General features: G+C 40.5%; 1 protein-coding gene across 2 annotated transcripts in view; it reads right to left on the bottom strand.

Annotated features, from left to right (window-relative positions):
• Positions 1-21,064, bottom strand: part of shank3a (SH3 and multiple ankyrin repeat domains 3a) — a 161,101-nt gene that overhangs the window by 45,382 nt on the left and 94,655 nt on the right. The window contains exons 15-16 of one of the 2 annotated variants that reach the window (XM_044035860.1): positions 19,761-19,823; positions 718-831 (exon numbers count right to left, since the gene is read on the bottom strand). In XM_044035860.1, the coding sequence (XP_043891795.1) occupies positions 718-831; positions 19,761-19,823 (177 nt within the window). The remainder of the gene's footprint in view (positions 1-717; positions 832-19,760; positions 19,824-21,064) is intronic. The other variant, XM_044035861.1, reaches the window with a different exon arrangement.

Here is a 21,064-nt window from a genome sequence, read left to right as displayed (position 1 = left end):
AGCAGTAGATTGGCACGAAACTAACAAGCTTTGCTGGAGAAACAATAAAAATCAATAAAAAAACTCAATCTGAACTCACTCTGCACAACAGTCCAAGAAGAAACCTAACTTGATTTATTCAACCTCTTACTGGTGTTTAACCAATGGAGGGGAGTTACTATGAGTATTAACAACAGCTGTGAAAGTCACCTTTGACATGATTCTTCAATATGGTCCTGATCATTAAATTCCTTCTTGACGCTTGTGAACTAAAGTCAGTATTTAAATGTTGTCAGTATTAAGGAAAGACATGAGTCTGTGTTGAACGCTGAAATATGTTGATGGCCAGATTTTGATACAACAAATGCTTGAAGCAGATATTAGTTAATTTAAAATGTCTGTATGTGCATATATCTAAGTGTATATATATATATATATATATATATATATATATATATATATATATACATACAGTACATAATATATTTTCTTCTTCTGAGTGGTAGCATATTTGTGGAGATAATGTAGGACAAACATGTATAATCTCTCTGTTCCAATTCAGTCATTGCTGTGTGTAATACTTTGTTTGTCCTGTTTGCATCTGTGCATGTAGAGCAGAGAGCTTTGCTTTTCAGCACCACGGACAGAGACATGCACTCACACTGATGGAGACTTGTGAGTATAGCAGGACAAGTTCATAGCATGTTGTGTTTGAGTGTGTCCATGTTGGTATCTTACCTAGCCGTGGGTCAAACTGCCTCATCTGAACTTCCTCCACACAGTCTGCCGGGAACCAGCCTGTCCTTCCTTTGACCGTGCCTTCCCAGAATCCTCCTTCTCCTATACTCAGCACTAACAGAGCCGGGAGAGAGTGAAATGACAGAGAGTTAATTCACTTTACATGTTGACATAAAACAAACCAAGTCATTATCATTGTGAGGTCGTGAATCCTGTAAAATCTTGGGGGGAAAAAGACCAAAAGGGCAGAGAGCGAGAGAGGCATTTAGGTGTTGATGTTCTAGGTCAGTGGTTCTCAAACCACCTGAGAAAATACTGAGCTCTTCAAGTCACATCAGTATCACCAACGTTAAAATACAGTGGTGTAAAAAATAGGCAGACTTTTCAATAAGATTATTTACTCTCTCATCATCCTCCTCTTCCTCACATATACAGTACTTGTACTTTCACACACTGGTATAGTGAAATTAATTAAGATGGAGAGAGAGATATAGTGACTCTAATTATTATTATTTTTGTTTATTAATGTTATTTGTTTCGTTTTCTACACACTCAAACTTCCTCAGCTCCACTCTGATTATTATTAGTAGTATTTCTGATTATTTCTCCAAGTGCCACCAGAGGAAGCTTGCGTACCACTGGTGGTACACGCACCACAATTTGAGAAACGTGGTTCTAGATGACGTAATTACAGTACAGCTTGCATAGATGAAGAGGGAAAATTATTAGGTCATCAGTTGTGGTGACTTATGCAAGTCAGCAGATCACACTGAGGAATTATAGACATTACAAAGATGATGAAAAATATGAACACATGTGTTTGATTGCTTTCCTCCACCATTCCAGTTACAGTTTATGTCCATGATTATCCAGACGTTTATAATACATGCAGTGCAAAGTCAAGAGAAAATGTTTCTTTCTTTGGTTTCTTTGGGTTCTTTGGTTTCCTCCCACAGTCCCAGACACTCATAGGTGTGAGTGTCACGGTGAATGATTGTTTGAAACCAAACATTTTCTATAGCAAACCTCACATTATATGACGTTATCATATCACAAAATAAATCAGGGTTCTAGTTTAAAGGCTGATTTGCTGCTCGTTGTAAGCTGGTGTTTCTATGAAACGAGGTTGGTCTAATGAAGGATATGACTCATGATTCATGACTACAGTACAGTGATATAAGGAGCCATTTTCCAGCTGACAGAGGTGAGGCGAGGACTACGACCTGGACAGTTCACCATTTCATCACAGGACTGACACACAGAGACATACTGTATAATAACGCTCAGCGCCCAGTTGACCTGACCTGCATGATTCAGAGCTGAGGGAAGAAAAGCCACACATGGCTCAGATCAGCTGAGAGGTTTGAGGACGCATTAAGGGGAAAAAAGAGAGTCTTCTTTTTCTTAAGTTCCTCTGTGGTAATTAGAGATGACTGGGTAGGAAATGTTGACAATTCATGCAGAACTGAGCCAGCGTGTTCATATCTACAACACTTATCATTAATCCCAGCATGCTCACACACGCGTGCCACAGGCACACCTCAGAGACCACCAGCTGGAACTGAAGCCTTGGTTGAACGAGCCTCTCTTCTAAGCTGGTTGCTAGGATACGGCAGTATGATGTTGCAGCAGACATCCTGCTAAATGATGTGGTCTACTTCCTCCAAACTGTATTCCACCCAGCAAAGATGGGGGATGTCACAGTGATGTAACCCGGAGCACGAGTGGAAACAGCCATCTGGACTTCACCTCATCATAGCAAACATTTAAATATCATCTAGTCACAGAATTCTTTGCTGTATCTCGGAGCAAATACTTGGCTTTTAAAGTACTTAATAGAAGAATCTTGCATGTTTCATTATGATGTGTTATCAGTCAACTAAGACGACTGCCGTATGAATGTCAAAGAATTCTGCCTGGCTGCTTTCTACTCTACCGGCTTCATTTATAATTAATGCCTAAATGTTGGGCCTAAATAAAATATGAACTGGCTTTTTGTCAATAACAATCTAAAAAATGCACAGTTATTGTAAAAACTAAGTCAAAACTCACCTCTGCCAGGCTGAACCTCTAAGTACAATAGCTAAGAGAGAAGTGGAGTTTGAGAGGGAAACTGCTGTTTATCGACTCGCTGCTGTAGAAAACATGACACTCAGCACACAGAGGATACATGAACTGATCCCTCACTCTCATCTCAGCTTAACACAACTTTACTGTGCCTGTCTCCTGGGAACACCAAGGAGACAGGCAACTTTATTTTCTCTTTTTCTCTACACACACATGGCTTTTCTCCCACTTTTCTTTGCCGTGTTTCTGAATGATTTCCCAGTAATTGTCTCCAAGCCTCAGTTAAACAGCCACGATGTGCTGGCTGTGTTGTCTGTTGAGCATTGACAGAAATGAAAGAGAAGGTGAGGCCTCTGATTGAGCTTCTAGGCCGCGATCGCTCATGTTCCTCATTCCCTTAGCCCCACACCACAGCCCCACTTCTAATCCATTTCTGGTCAGTGACACTATCACTCAAGAAAATGGACAGAAATGACCATGAACCCTGTAGTATAATGTCAGCAAAATCCACTATTCATTAATTCTTTCTTTCTTTCTTTCTTCCTTTCTGCCCCCAACTGAACTGCAACAATTCATTGGTTATTGGTCATCTACTAAATTAATTCATTGCCAGCTATTTTGATAATAAGTTGATTGATGGAGTGTTTAATGAATGAATTAATGAATCAAAACAGCTTCTTAAAAGTGAACATTTTCTGGTTTCATTGTGTTGCCCGTGGGAATTTAATACACACACACAGGACACAATAACTGGGGTTTTATAGCTTTACTCCATGCAATAGGACAGTCGTCCAAATCAATAACCCATAGAAAATAAAATACAAAAAAAGTCCCAAAGTACGGCAGTGGCCGAGGAACTAATCACACATAACAAAATACAAGGTCAGTAAGCTAACAATTCAACAAACACAATTTGGCATGTACACAGACACTTACACTTCAACACTCGTCTTCACCACGTGTTTGAGCTTTCTTTACTCAGCACCGAAGTTAGCTGGTAATTGTGGTTGTCGCATACTGTAGTGTTCACAACCGTCCGAATGAAACAAGTGTCTGTTACCCACTTGTAAGATCTCCGGCACGCATTCACAGAGGGAAAAAAAACCCACAACAACCCAGAATGCACTTCGCGGCAAAACCCTAACTGGGCTCAATGCTGCCACCCTGTGACCAATAAGTGTCTGTGTGCATTTCTGTGTTTTACAAAAAAAAGAGTACATGGAGAAAGAGAACACAATAAACAAAGAACACATAAAAACAAGAACTTCTGGGTTATTTACCACCCGGCTACATTTGCACCATAGAAGTATATATATATACATACATATATATATATATGTATATATATATATATATGTGTATATATATATATTAACATGTTATGCCATTGTGTGGACATAAACGACATAAAATGAAAATAATTGTTCGTTGCAGCACTACTATCTATCTATAACTGTATATCTGGTCATTAAACCCTAATGTCCTCTTTAGTTAATATTAATTACAACTTACGCATTCCCAACATTTCAATAAAACCAATTATCAGCCAATTACTTAATTATAAGAAAGTAGAAAAGACACAATCTTGTACAGCATTATTACTGATATAGGGTTAACCCTAACCCTAACTCTTACTGAGGACACGGTGCATTCCCTTAACCCTAAACCTAACCATCACAGCTAAATTCCTAACCCTAACAATTAACTTAAACCTAAATCTAACCCTAAAACCAAGTCAATTAACACTGTTACCAAAACAGCCACTGTAACAAAACTAAGAAGCTAGGTTATCTATTATTATTATTGCAAAACAACAATTTTAAGCTCTGCAATTTGATTCATACACTGATCAGCCACAGACACATTAGCTATTTATGATGTACAGCGTGTCCATGAAGTCTGCTGCTGCGGCATGAGTAGCCTCTACCTGAGACTGCTACTGTTTCGCTGCTTGCCAGCACTGTGTTGGCATGACAGCTGCGGCCCCGTGATGAATCAGATGTGGACTCACAGGAGCCAAGAGGCAGGAAGGAACTCAAACAGAGCATGTCTGTGTGGGAGGATTTACAATATGTGTGCCATGTTGATGTTTTTTTTCCCGGGCCAGACAACTTTAGGATCACTGCCATGTGGAGAGCTACAGTTGTGTGGTAGTTGTGGAGACGGCCTGACAAGCTGCAGAAAAGGGCTGGCAGCGACGCGGCAACACTTCACAACATGTCACAACTGACAAATGGTCTGAAACTACAATTACTGCCCTGTGGCCATCGTGTGCATGTCTATGCCAGATATGATAACATTCCCTCCAGGTTTTCCAGGGATTTTGCCTTCTCAGGAATGTGAGAGATGAACAGACAACAGGAGATGAGGCTGGAGGTGCATGTGATGAAGCACCGGTTGTGGACGTTAACATTCACAACGTCACACTCTAAAAAAAGCATCACATTCACGATCAAGGCAATAAAGGAAGATGAATTCTCCTTTTTTTGGATCATCTGCCTCCATCTTGTCCTCTTCTGTTATACCAACCGTCCTCATGTCCTTCTTCACAACCTGAGTGCTGAATTCAAGAGGAGGATTTCTGAATGACTGCCTTGTTGCAGCTTCATATACAGACCAAGACACTGGAAAAATGTCACTGAAGGGAACTACAAGAAAACATCAATTTTGTTTTCACTTTGTCCTGAAATTAAAACAAACCACAACCTCATCTGTCGCCATGACAATAAGAGGGCAAAATGATTTAGCCCTGTGGAGCTTGGAGGGATCTATGGAACAGGGGAGGTGAACTGTAGGAGGTGTGCAATATTATTCATTAATTTATGTTTTTTGGTTTGCAATGATGTCATTTATTTATCTGAAAATTGTGTGCAGTGACATTTAGGAAGGCTGCAACAAATGAGCTCGATTATTTGTCTGTTGGTTTATCTGGTTTGAAGGACATTCATTTTTTTTTCTAATCTACAGTGCAGAAACTTTATTGCTGCCCTGAGGAACTCTGAGTAATTACCAAAAAGTTGTCAGCATCTATACATGACCTACCACTATTGTCTTTCTTCCTCTTCACTCTTTCCCACACTCACACTCACACACACACACAGGTTCTCTGCAGACCGACTGAGCATCCAGGTTCATTTTAACAATAGACTCCACTTTGGAAGTCACATTTTGATTTTCTCTCTTAATCAGATAAAGGGAAGCAGAGTTTCGATTCTGAAGGACGAGCATGAACGGGAAATATCTGGGTTGCAAGAATCAGCATCTGAAAAACTGGTTGCCAGGGTCAAAATGAAAAATACAGCCTTTTCATTACAGGGTGCCTCCTCTAACAATAATCACACTGAAAGAATAAATAACAGTTCTTAAAAAATACTACTGACTGAAAAATACTACAAGTAGAAAGGTAAAGATGACCTACTTCATTGAGGCTTAACTAAACAGCAGCTCACTGCATAAGGTAATCAACAGCTCAGCTGGACACCAGCTTTTCTCTCCACTGCACAGTCAGTGGCCAGGACTATCTGGACGGTATCACTACAAGAAGAGACACTGATTAATAATCACCTCCACAGGTAAATCAGCGGGGCCAAAGATCACAAAGCAAATCTGAGAAGCCTCCTTGCATGTTAGTGTGATGTGCAGCAGTAGCCAGCGTAGCTAAAATCAGCCTGAAACGGCGCCAAATGCAAAAATTATTCCAATTTGTGACGCCATCACACCTCATTTGCATAATATGCAATGTCGATGGTGCCTTTTGACTATTGGCTGAATTTACATGTACACTGATCGATCCAATGGAATGTTAAAAGCAGTCCTTTCTTGTAAGGTGGCCATATGTCTGGATTTTAAACACCCTGTCCTGCGCAGCCTGCAGCCACACAGTCAGGTGTCCTCCTTTTTGGAACTGCACTGGAACACAGCATAACCTCCAATGCCCTGAGATCTATGGTCTAACAAACAACTGGCTGAAAGTGGTAATGATCAAATACATGTCTAATATGTCATTGGCTAAAAATGTAAACAAGGCTTCCATGTGCTGGCTACGCCAGAAAAGGCGGTGCTGCTGCTACTGCTGCTGATCTTGTATGTGTATTTGTGACAGTCAAAACACGCACACTGAAAAGTCACTAAATATAATAATAATAATAGTGACAAACTCACTAAGTTGGCATCACTGGTTGTAGCATATTGTGCTGCAGTGTATGAGAGCAGAGGCTATACTGTTGTATTGGCACAGTGTGTCAGTACATACGTATGTATATACACTCACTCACTGTGATTAAAGGGTGACCAACACTAACTGCTCATTAGCTAACGTTTGCTAATGAGTAAGGGCCATCAACTGTGAATCATTAGGTGAATTTCGACGCAGCCCAGACTGAGAATTGAACCCAGCAACTTGTTGCTGTGAGGCAAAAGTACTAACCACTACTAACCATTATTCCACCATGCTGCAGTTAAGCGATTAAATGATGATTAAATGATGAAGAAATGGACGGAGTGAGTCGACCTGGTACACCTGGTCATTGATGAGAGGTTACCACTTCTTACAACTGTTTGCTTGCTCATTTGAACATTCTTAATGCCACATCATCAGCAACACGCATTGTGAATGGTATCATGTGAAACCTGAGGTAAAACTCTGAACAGAATATCACTCACAATCCCAGCTCACGCCGTCCATCACAGGCGCAGCATACAGAGACAAACTACCATTCATTCTTGGACACTCAATTTAGAGTGTCCAATTAACCTAAAACCTGCAAACTCCACACAGATTTGAACCAGTGACCTTCTTGTTGTGAGGCATCCGTGCTAGCCACTGCGCCCACACTGTCTGAACACAGCTTGAACACTGATAGTGCAAAGGCCTCAGATGCATCATCTCTAACTGTGTCCTGTTAGACGTGATAGAAAGTCACAGGATGTTCTCACTCTTGATCCACTCTTGTCTCACCATGCTATTAATGGAACATTCTAAACAATGTAGAAAAAAAAAAATCACAAAAATGGGAATGGAAAGAATAGAATAACAGAGAATGAAACAAAGAGGAGAGAGAGTGTCAGGAAGTTGCTCGCATTCAGAGACGACAAAGAGAGATGAGAGCCAGCGGAACACAGACACGAGCTGACACAGGGGAAACGCTGTGTTTCCACAAGTGTGTGAGGAGTGTGCTGTCATGGGGAAAAGTATTGTTCTCAGTCTTTCTCTCTCTCTCTCTCCGTGTGTGTAGGTGTATTAAGACCTTAAGTCATAGTCCTCATGGAGACCAAAACCTGGTCCTAATGAGGCAGTAATGTGCTTGGGCATTAACTGGTTATAGTTAAGGTTACTTTGGTTTGGCCGTTGAATGGATGGAAGTCACTGCAATGTCTCTCTCTCGTGTGTGTGTGTGTGTGTGTGTGTGTGTGTGTGTGTGTGTGTGTGTGTGTGTGTGTGTGTGTGTGTGTGTGTGTGTGTGTGTGTGTGTGGCATTTTACTCCCGAGTTTTGCCCTTGGTTAAGTCAGTCACGACTCTTGGTTTAAAAATAGCCTCTGTGAGGATGCAGAACTATTTATACTCTTCACACACCCTGCCGGCAAGCTTCAGTGAATCCCTATTTGACTATGTATGTGTGTGTGTGTGTGTGTGTGTGTGTATGTGTGTGTGTGTGTGTGTGTGTACGTGATGACCGATTGAGCTCATTTTAATTCTTGCTTCGCTTCACGCTGCTTTGAGCTGAGTCATTAGTTTTTTGTGCTCCTTTTTTTCTCACTCACACAGAGTGAGGGAGAGCGTCATGAATGAGTGAATGAGTGAGTGAGCTCACACACACACACACACTAAACTGAACTCAATGCAGTCAAACACAGCAGCTCAACAAACAGACGCTCCCTCTGTGAAGGTGATGATGTTCATTTTAGTGGAACTGTTATAAAAGTGCTGATTCACCAGTATGTTCCCAGTGGAGATTGTGATGACCTTGATCTGTGTTGCATTTTTCCACTCATTTGCCTACCTTTACTGGTTTTACTGAGCGGTAAGATGTGACAACATAAGGCAAAGCAGCTCAGCAGAAGTCATCTTAAAATCAACTATAATTCAACAAAAATAACATTAACATGAATTAGTCACAGGACTGATTTGACTGAATCATTGTAATCAGAGTGTATTTGTCACACGTATAACAGTGGGTGCGTCAGGCTTCTGTATTTGCCCGCAGAGACAGAAAACAGAGCAGGCAGCTGTGCTGAGAGAGGCTGATGGCTCTCTGCCACCGATGCACTCACTCTGATTCAGAGAGGCCGTGGAGAACTCAGCCAAAGACAAAATACGGCTCGATTTCCATATATAACGCCATGAACTGCTTGAACTGCGAAAAATGTAGATTGTTCCTGGTGCTCGTTTGCCGTTGAAGGCAGACGATTGTTTCTGTCCAATCGTTTTCTCCCAACACGGAGTCTTAGAACAGTTTATGCTTCCCAGACGCTCGCTCATACTGCATCACCCTCATGTGAGAACTGCTGAGACAACAGAATTAAAGAGAAATAGCAGTTTTATTTAAATGTTTATGTTTCAAATTCTTATTTATCATTTCAACAATCCAGGTAACGATGGATGTATTTGTTTAGAGTAAAGAAAAAGCATTTAAGGCTACGTCATCACCGTCTGGGTCTGTGTTAGCACTGCATACTTAAAGGAAATATCTGTTGGATACAAACTGCTGTCAAATAAGTTCACACAATGCTGTTTAAGTCTACCAGCTCCACAAAACTCATTGGCAGAACATCACCAAAGGTTACACACTGCAGCTTTAAGTATTCATTTATAGCAAGTCGTATATTACATCCCAATATTCAACAGTGACCCTATTTCACACGATTCCCTGTAACATCTCTCAGACCCAATTTCTGCAAAGCTGTGCATATACAGATACACCAACTCTTCCTTTTGTCTCCTTAGGTGCTGCAAAGACTTCTTAAAGCCTTTCTACCAAATAAAAAAAGATCTGTTCCCACTTTTGGTTTCAAAAGAATCACATTTAACACACAGCTGCATTCCATAATTTCATAATGGATATATGAAGACAAAGATAATGACAGCATGACAGGACGTGGCTTCATTTTTATTTATACATAATCAAGCAAATCATCATTGTGAGGTCACCTGTGATCTGACCTCTGGGCCAGTTCCATTGAAGGGATTCTATTTTTTATTATTTTTTAAGTTGGTTCTAGTAATAACGTGTACTGTGCATCAGGGCTGCAGAATTCATTTTAAATTTAAAGACATTGAACTTATTCAACCCTTTAACACTAAGCCTCAAAATGCTCGTCTGGACTTTTTTTTTTTGCTTATTTTAACTGTAAAAGGACCAGAAAAAGTCCCGTGATTTTAGTGCTTTTGCCCATTTTTCCAGAATAACTTTAAATATCTGGCTGTCATGTACAATTTACTGCAGGTCAAAATCATGTATTTACAATTTAAAATGAAGAAAAACACAGTAGTTTAACATATACACCTGATTCTGTGTGTTGAATTTGAACAGTATAAGTAATATTTGTTTCAGTCTTTGTCTCAATGTCCAAAAACAGGCAAAAGAAATGGAAACTTATGTACAGGCGTTTTTCCCAACTCTCTCCTCTATGGTGACAAAGACGCTGATTCGCCGGCTTCCTGCGACAGCGCAAGTGTAATTACCGTGGTAACCACGCGTTTGCTTTTTCTGATAGCACAAACCATCGCGCAAGACTACAAAAGATAACGTTTGTGACACATGAGACAAAACAACAGCCTCAAATCTCTATAAAGATGAGAAAACACAGTATATGTTTCCTTTTTATGGACAACACACTTTACAAAATGCAAAGAATGTTTGGCCGTATCGTCAAATAATGGCAGTATGAGTTTTTGACCTTATTGTGCAGCTCTCTTGGGATGGATTGGACTTGCAGAGTAAGGCTTTTCTCAATTCAAACGTAAGTTAGCATACATCTCGGCGAGTCTATGTGCACGCAGCAAAGTGAAGATGAGTGTGGAGATCAGTCCAATAACTAAAGTGGAGCCCTTATTACATTTGGATCCCGGCTCTCTTTATTAAACCTCAGTTCAATTCAGTGGAGTAAAAAGAGAGCGAGGGAGGAAGAGAGGGAGAGAGAGAGAGAGAGAGAGTGAGCAGAGTGAGCAGAGTGGCATCTTTATAAGAGGGACAGAATCAGAGACATGCTCACACACTGACACTCCTCTGACACACAGAAGGAGGAGAAAAATAATCATATTATATATATACAGCTCAGAATATCAAGAAAACATGAGCGCAGCCAGGTTAAAGAGAAAGCTCATTTCACCCACTCCAACACAGGATGTCATATTTTGGGTCCGTACCCAAAGCTCAGGACCATGAGTGAGGGTCAGGACAAAAATCAATTTCCTTCTGATTCTGTTCCCTCTTTAGCACAAAAAAATAACACTTACATTACTGCTGATGCTGAGCTGATCTGTCTGTCCATCTCAACCCTCACTCCTAAACTGGACCACCAAGTTTTCACTTTACTCTGATCCTGACTGCTAACAGCTACTGTGTCAGTGTGGTAAAGTCAACAATATCACAATATCATCTGCAAAGAACAGGGGAAAAAAAGCACCTTTGTTCATTCATTCCAAACAACATCTTCAACAATCCTGTTCTGAATATCACAAAATGGACTGGAAACAAGGTCCCACTCCTCTGAACTACTCAATGACTCCCTACAGATAATAAAAGTGTACTGGACTTGAAGTAATTGTATGGATTGATGGGATATATGCAAATTCATAGGAGGAAAATCAGAGGACACCTGGTATCGTACCCCTTGAGTGTTATATGAGTTTTGAAAGCAGTAAAAATAGAAGGATAAATAACAAAATAGAACTCTAACTGCTCACGATGTGTTTATGTTGGTGAATCACACAGCTTTTTGTGTGGGTCAAAGATCCGCTTAGTGATAACAGCCAATAACAGACACAGATGTTAAGCCTGAGCACTCAGACTGACTCAAATCCTACCTTAACTTGTCACTGTAGATTTTTGTCATACTGAAGAAGAGTGCAGCAAAGACAGACCTGACGAGAGCAGACAACATCGCGTCCATCGCCAAGTTTTTTTTGGTCTACAACAGATAGTTCTCCACAGTCATCAGTTAACAGGGACATAGTTTGGCACTGATATGGATGAAGTGATGCCACTGTGACCTTGTCTAGAGCAGCATTTACAGCTGAATGAGTGAGAGCTGTGACATTTCAGACGCAAGCTGTTGTTTTAGACAGAGGGTGAACAGAGGTTCTGCAGTAATGTGGTAACAACGGAGCACGCCAACCTATTAAAAGTAAAGGAAGTTTAAAGAAAAGAGGAGGAGATTTGTACACGGGGTCAAAGTAGAGTTGAGAGTTAATTAAGATGGTGAGGTGGTGGAGAACGCGTGAGTGGACCCCAGAGTAGACACGGGAATGAATAAATAGAGAGGAAGAGGGACGGTCACACGGCCCGGAGTTAAATGTGTCCTCACAGGACTTCTTCTGCTTAGAAGAGGATGAGGGAGTGGTGCAGTCTCTGGCTCATTAGTATTCAACAGAGAGTCAGGAGAGAGAGAGGGGGAGAGAGAGAGAGAGAGAGAGAGAGAGAGAGAGAGATGTACTTCTCAATCTTGTGAAAAAATGTGGAAACAATGAGAGCCCACTTTTTGGTGAATGGCGGTCGAGTCAGAAGGCAAATAGAGGAGCGACAGAAAAAGCAGGAAAAGCATGAAAGGTGGGGATGTTGTAAATCATAGTGGGGAGAAGGTGGAGGAGGAGACTCAGGATGACTCAGAGGGATCCCTCTTCTCAACTACTCTGCCTTGAGGAGAGCTACACGGCATTACTTTTCTTTCACTCTCTTCCATCTCTCATTCTTTAGCTCCTTCTGTATCAGCACTAAGGTGAGGACAGAAATAGAAAAGGCTGTATCTAGTACTTAACCTCTGTCTTTTGTCTTTAGGGCAAAAACAAGTCTGACTCTGGTGACAAAAATCACATCAACACTTCATATTTTGACCGGCAAAGAACAAGACACAAATCTTCAACTTCAATGACTGACTGAGTCATTAATCGGCCATCTAATTGTTTTAAGGCATCACATGAATAGTTATGTTGCAATAAATAACTTGAATATGAGCTGACCACCTCTGAATAAATAACACAAGCCTCCACTACAAACCACGGTGACCAAAATGATGTTTATATCGAGTCTCGGTTTAATGTTTAGAGACGCGCGTAAAAACATCCTGCACAGAAGACTGGAGACAAAGTCTTTCCGTCTCTACTCCACAGTTGTGCAGCCACTCTTCTCTAACTTCCGTAAGAAGATAAGAACTCTGCCTTTGCTTAACATGCATTTTAACTTGATTGTGATTGGATCGCTCTAGACGGATGTTAATACCAGGCCTGACCAGAGTCATAGAGTTCAGAGTCAAAGATGAGGCCAAGACTCGTGGTTTTTCCAGATCTGTTAAAAGCTCCTCTTCAACTACACCTCCAGCTAAGTACATGACCTTTACATGCACATAAACTAGGTTGTCACAGAGCAAAAAAAAAAAAGGCTTGGTACTAACAACCATCTGGAGTCCTTGAGTCAGCTCAGCTCTGTGCTCATCATGTTCAACTCCGACAGAATATGAAGCATCGTACATGATAGAGTGAGTGTAAGTCAAAGACAGTTTGTGAGTATGTATCTGCATGAGTGCTGTTAATGCAGCAGTGTTTCTGTTCATCTTTATTCATGTGCTGATTGCCTCTGCGCTTCTGATTAGCATTTTTTTGGAGGCTGCATCCCAGTGACTTAGATGCATGTAAACACAAGCATGGCTTTTTATTTCTATAGTCTACGTCACTCCAGATAACCCTGCACCACAGAGTCATGTGTGGAATACAAGATGAAAAAGAGGATCGGAATATGAGGACAGGTGGTGGCTTCAGTGGGGATTGGGTCGGTGTGTGGGCGGGATTTTACACCCTGCTGCTGCTCTGATTGGACAGTGAGAAAGTTAGCTGTGACATCAACGTCCTTGCCCTCGGCTTGTGATCCCGTCCGTTATCAGTAGCACACACACACACACACACACACACACACACACACACACACACGTTTCAATGATTCTGAGGGCACTCGTTGATATAATGCTCTGCACAACACCAAACCTTCACTTTAACTGAGTGGAAACAGAGGAAGCAGAGCTTCTGTCCATGGGAGTTTTCCTTGTAAAGTAAAGGGCTTGAGAATAAATGGCACAAAACTGTGAATAATGTGGGGATGAATTTTCAAGGACCACAAATGATTGCATAATTAGAAGAAACCGGCAGCCAACACTAAAGAGCAGAAGACGGCTTGTTCCTCCTGGTTCAGGAGCTTAAACTTTGCCATGCTGCTCTTTCAGGATGGATGATCTGAGGAAGGTGCAGAGTTTTGAGTAATCAGTCTCAGCTGGGCACGCTTGTTTAAATGAATATTTCTAACGCCACATCATCAACCAAATACATTGTGATTGGTCAGAAAGGTCGACTTTCGCTGCAATTTTACATCACTAATGTGAAAAGCTCATATTAATTGGGTACAGATTCGAAAATTTTTTTCCACATTCATTCGCTGAACTTAAGTGGTTTTCATTACACCAGAGGTCTCAAAATTGCATTCCGTGGGCCACATGCGGCCCCTCAATTGATTTAAAGTGGCCTTCACTTTAAAGGTAAGTTTCTGTTTTGTTTTTATTGTGAACTATATATTGTTTCGTATCAAAACCTTTATTTTGAAATAATGTGAAATAGCATAATGAATGTCGTTAATGCTACATCATGATGGAATTTCATCATTGATGATTTTAAGCTAATATCGCCTCGTAGCGACTGAACAGTTGTTTTTCCCCACACAGTTGGACTTTTGTCCCCTGCTGACCAGACTTGAAGCTCATGTGGCCCCCAGGTCATCTGAGTTTAACCCTTCTGTGACCATTCTGATTTGGTATACATGTCATTACTGTAACTCCTAGATCGTTTGTGATATCTAGAAAAGTCAAAAACTACGGACTGGCGAGCTGTCCAGAGTGTGAACTTTCACCTCATGTGGAGGATAAAGCACTAGAAGATGTATGGATGGATACTGGAAAGCAGACAAATACAGCTTTGCACCCATATACTTGTTATTACGGTAGCCCTCAGAACTTCCACGGAACAACTGTCCAATCACAGACAAGATTCCCCAGCACGTCACACGTTTATGACGTCAGCTTCTCAAGAACGTGATTCCTAAACGGTTGAATAACTGAAAGACATCGAAAGTCAAAGTTATACAGTACTACAGCCATAACATCAAAATAAGAGGGTTAAGACTCCTGCATTAAACACTGACAATGGATATATATGTTGGGTTTTGTTAATTATTTTCTTGTTTTTCTCTTTTTCATGATTCTAAATCATATCAAACTACTCAGCAGGTCACAGACAAGAAGAACTTTGCAAAGCGGCTAGTACGTGCCTCTCTCTCCCACAGAGACGGAGAGTTTATGGCCCCACCCCCCGTAATATTGGCTATAAGAGACGATTTCCCAACACTACATGAAACGGCCCTTTGAAGTGGTGAGGAGCGGTTAAATCGTCCTCACCACTACAATTTCACACTTCAGTCAAAATAAACACACACACACACACACACACACACACACAGACCACAGATAGCACTCATTTCTCTTGGGTCACATGTGAAATGACCTCACATAAACTGAATTACAGTAAATATCATTGTGGTCTCTCAGGCTTCACCCGTGTGGCTTGATGTGGTTCATGGGAACACACCATCAACAGAAGTGTGCATTTAAAATACATATAGTTACATTTATCACGTCTATGGTTCATTTCTGAGGAAAGAAAAACATTTCCCTCATGACGTGTGGAGGCAAACTATCATTAACTGTACTTTTGTGCTTTTTAAGGATGCTTTTGGGAAATGAAATGAAATGTTCAGCCTTGTTTTCAAGAACACGGCAAACAAGTTTCAGATATACAGTAATATGCTGTAATCTCAGTACTCTTTTACGTTTTTATTCTGCTGAATATTGCTGTATGAATGAATGTGAGCATTGTCATTCACTCGTTCTCACTCATCTTCTACCGCTCTATTCTCCACATGGGGGGGGGGACATAGGGACAAAAGGCAGGGAACATCCTGGACAGGTTGCCAGTCCATCACAGGGTTCACAATCATCCACTCTCACACCTAAGGTCAATTTAGGGTGTTTAATTTACCTAATCCCCAAATCTGCACGTTTTTGGACTGTGGGAAGAAACCAGAGAACCTGGAGAAGAGACAGAGACTGCGTGAGCAACAGTCGAGCTGACGTCCAAAGCTCAGCAGTTCTTCTATTAGACACACAAAGAGGGCATCTAACATTTAATAACAAGTGTTTAAGTGTAACTGACACAGCTCAAAGACTGTGATATAAATGTGGTCTCAAACTGTGCTAATACAATTTAAATTAATGAGTGAAAGACATGTGACACATTTGTGTACATTTTCACCAAAAACCAACCTCCACCACGTACTATGGAAACAAAAAATCAGATGTTTTAAAAAAGAAAGAAAGAATTGAGGAAAGAAGGAAGGAATAAAAAAAAGACAGATAGACAGGACACGGAGTGAGAGAGAACAACAGACATTTCTTCCATATGTGCCTCGGATATCAGGACAGCTGCTTGTTGAATACTTGAAGGATGCTGTTTATCTAAATTGTGGGAGGCAATTACTTACACTTTGCTGCACAAAGACAAACACACACAACAGTAAGCACACAGGCAGATGTGGATTTACACACTTACACACACACACATGCAGACACAAAACAACAGAGAGGAGCTCACACTTGCACATGCACTGAAAAAACATAAGCGCGCGCACAAACACACACACACACACATATTCTGCTACCAGGCAGAAAGAAAGTCTAATTAATTCATCCTGAGCTCAGTGTGTGAAGCTAACAGTGACATTTAGTTTAAAATTCAGCAATTAGAACACAGGCTTTTATACAACCTGATTTTCTTCAAGCACATGAAGAGAAAATGGAGGAAATGTTCTGAAAAACATGGGTGAAACCTGGTGGAGGTGGAGGGATACAGATTTTTATGAAACACTGTAACAGCATTATTCCATAGTTCTTATTTGTGTCAGTGAAAATGACATGACAGAGCCGCACTGTACAGCACCAAGCACCTGTTGCTTGGAAACGAACAGATGCATATATGCATTTTAGACTTAACAAAAGCAAGCTGTGTGGTGAAAAAAAACTATTATCTATTGTCTTGTGTTCATCCAAACCATTGTGGATATAGAGTATATGTGTATAGCTATTGTTGAAGAGAAAAAGCACAGCGGAAGTCGACAGGTTCAACAGAATTAGTTTGCAGGAGTTCAATATCACACTATTGATAAATGGTGGAGCTACATTCTGGGTGCAATCAGGACAGTGGTAATAGTGACAGTTTGAGCCAGTGTGAAGACAAACCTGGAATAATTCATTAAAAACCTGTATGTACAGGTGTTTGTGTTGCTGTAGCCGGTTCAGGTTTTAATATTCTGTACACACTAGTTTCAGCCAAACCCCATTAATCATGTTTGTGAATGTCTAATCTCAACGTTACTTGCATTGGTTTCATTTTCATGGCTGTCTGTAAGATTTATAATGGCGTTTGGAGAAGGTCCTGCTCACTGTTTGTGTGAGTGTGTGACATTGATGGAAGTGTTCTGGAAGCGTGTTCTTAAATGTGTCACCTTATTGAAAAGAATAATATCCTGAATGTGCAGTTAAAGCACCTTAGAGGTGTGGGGGTTGGGGTTGGAGGGTACACATATGTTCAGTTGAACGTGTTTAGCCGCGTTTCCGCCGAGTGGAACAGTTCTGTTTGGTACAGTATGGTACAAATTTTTTTTGCTTTTCCATTAGGAATAGTACCAGAATAACCAAACCATCCCCAACTGTTTAATTTTTTGTCCCGCTGAATTAGTGGGAGCCCTGAGCTTGTTTTCATGAGGCTTCATAGTGTTTCTTCAGCACCTGTAGTCTATTCTCACACAAAGCTTGATGTCTTGTTGAGACAAAAAAAGCTGCTGGATGTCCTCCACTGTTGTCTGTTGTGTCGCATTCAATGTCGTTGCTCTGGTTCAACGTCATGCTACACGTCCGGCTGACGTGGCAATCGGGCAGAACTTACACCCCGCCTACCAAGTAAAGGTACTGTTCTCAGTTGAAACGCAAGCCTGACCCAGGGCTTTACCATACTGAACCAAACCTAACTGTACCATGGTGGAAACATGTCACGTGTGTTGTGTTTTTCCTAGAGGTCGACAAATATGGATTCTTCTACGGTCGATGCCGTACTTTAGAAATCAGTGCAGCGGATGTATATGATGATGATATTTTAGGCCAACATGATTGGCCACTTTCTTCCTCTCCATTTGATAAAATATAATATACAATTAAAAAAAAACACACATTGTCTTGTATGGATTCTGCCCTGGAATCTCTACCATTTTGATGGTTTTATAATGTCACTATTAAATTACAGAGGCTGTGTGCTGGAGCCTCTTGAGAAAGCTCAGCAGGAGTTCTTTACACACAAAGAGGGCATCAAACAAACATTTGATAAGCACTGTTTAACTGCACAGACACATAAAATGGTAAAACAAAAAAAATTAATTGACACAGCTCAAAACTGATTTAAATGAGGTCTCAAACTGTGCTAATGAATTGTAGAGGACACACGTGACTTTGATGCAAGTGTCATGGAAGTAAAATGGAATTAAAACATGTCAAATTCATCTTGGGATGAAACTTTTTTTTAACATAGAATCATTTGCCAATGATGATGAATAACGGCCCATATTGGCCTGATTGATCTGCCCGACGAGTTAAACCTGAGATTAAACCTGGGATTTTGTCTGTGCATGACTATGAACAAGTGTGTCACTGATGACTTGTGTTACCATGGTGACACTAATAGGCCTTTAAAGAGATGTCCATCCAGATGATGAGATCAGATTACGTCAATGAGGGAGAAGAGTATAAACACACACACACACACACACAGGTTTGCACAGATATCCTTTTAAAGACTCCATTCATTTGGACAGCCTAACCTTGACCTTAACCAATTAATACCTAACCCTAACCTAACCACAATTCAAATCTTAGAAACTGAACCAGTTCCTCAGAAATTAGGTTCAGCCGACCAAGTAGTGGTCTTCATGAGGACTACTGGTCCTGTGGTCACACACACAGATAATTCTTTGAAGAATCAGTTTGGTGTTTTTTTAAACAGTGATAACAACATGCACACACAAATATACAGCGTGACACCAAGTGCTTTCGAGTTCATTGGTCCAGCGGGCGAGTGAGGAAGAACAAACAGATCCCATTACCTGAATCTAACAGTGTGCTTGGAGAGCTGGATGTAGATGACCCTGCTTTGTTTGTCTAGACGACGGCTGTCTACAGACATTGATCTCAGACAGCGAGAAAAATAGACTGACAATCAGCGAGTCATGACTGGGAGTTTCTCCAAGGAAATTCTTTAATGATAATGTGGAGGAAACAGGTGGGAGAAAACATAACAGTGGGGACTCTACTTTATTAAGTCTAATCATATACTGTTTTTAAGGCTCATCTACAACCAGGTTTCACACTATGTGCATCGATCTGTGCTAAACTATGTGAAATTGAAGGATGAAAAAGCAGATTTTCATTAGCTCATTGTGCAGATCGACATCGGCAACTCAAAAATCATTTGTTGAGGTCATTAGAGGGAACACAAGACATTAACATGATTTAGTTGTGGTTGTGGAATAATGAATGACTGTGTCTCCTTAATGATTTACAGTTGTACCCACTTTGTCATCCTTCTTATGACATGACAAAGAAAAGACATTCATTTTACCTTCATCGTCATTGTTAATGTTATTAGAGTAATCCTCATCGTCTTCAATGCACAGGACGTTTGCTATAATGTATTATAAGAATTAATACACAACTGGTTAAAAAAGGGGGTCATTTCATTTCTTTATGTGCATACAAATCACAGCACTGTGCATAATGGGTGTCTAGACTACTGTACTATGCTATATACTGTATATTCCTGCTTATCTTTAAAGATAATTATTTTCTGGTTGTTCATCTAATTCTACTTTTACTCGGATGAATGAATTAGCATTACAATATAGAGACTTCAAGGGTAAGTCAAATAAGTGTTAATAGACTATTTCAAGTTACAGTAGTCCAGCTGTTGTGTTTCCACAGCAAAGAGCTGTGGAAAATGTTGGTAAAAAGCTATATTGTATATTTTCATGTATATATATATATATATATGTATGTATATATACACAATATATACATATATATATAGTATAAATCGTGTATTGTAGCATACTACAGTCATTTGCTGCGTTCACACCAAACACAAATTTTCCCATCGCAGGATCGAGAACCGTGGCTAATATGAGACACATTGTTGCACTCTATCTCCTGTGGAAATAAATAACCACAAATAACCGCGGTTTCTTGTCTGCAGACGTTTCCACAAGAGTGCAAATAGCAACTTGTGTCGTAGAGCTCTGAATGCCCGCACACAAAAATGATACGTTTTTCATTCAGAGAATCTAAATGCTGTTCGGTCACTGCGATTCTGCGCCAAAGTTGAACATTTTCAACTCGAGTCTTGGAACGGTTAGATCGCGCTGATAGCATGAAGCGCACCTACTCGTGTCTGTACATTGACTACGTATGTAAACTCGCCCCATGAAGAATTAGTGTCACGTCCAGTGTGAACACAGTATTATGCCAAGTACAGTACACACACTGGTATGCAATAGTACCCAACTTCTAATATACCAGGCAGGCTAAAAAAACTGTAATGCTAATGTTACTGCCATTACCCAATTTGTACTGGAAAGCTAATTTGTCCTGCACATGTGCAAAGAGGACTACTTGCTGTCGAAACATTTTAGGGCAGGTACAGGGATTACCAGAAACAATCACATTTTGCACCATGTCCTTTCAACCGGGCTTTCAAAATAAGAGCCACTGATTTAGGCTTTTTACTACTTCCTGTATAAACCTTTCGCCATAACACTCAGCGATAAAATAGCATTTTATGATATCTTTCATTCTATTAATTAAGTTTTGATGTTATATTTTGTTTTAATAGTTATTATGAAACCAGTACATGTTGCTTTTTGATATATT

Source organism: Solea senegalensis, linkage group LG10, assembly GCF_019176455.1.
Source record: "Solea senegalensis isolate Sse05_10M linkage group LG10, IFAPA_SoseM_1, whole genome shotgun sequence".
NCBI classification, from domain to species: Eukaryota; Metazoa; Chordata; class Actinopteri; order Pleuronectiformes; family Soleidae; genus Solea; species Solea senegalensis.
This window is presented reverse-complemented; position numbering and strand designations above follow the sequence as displayed.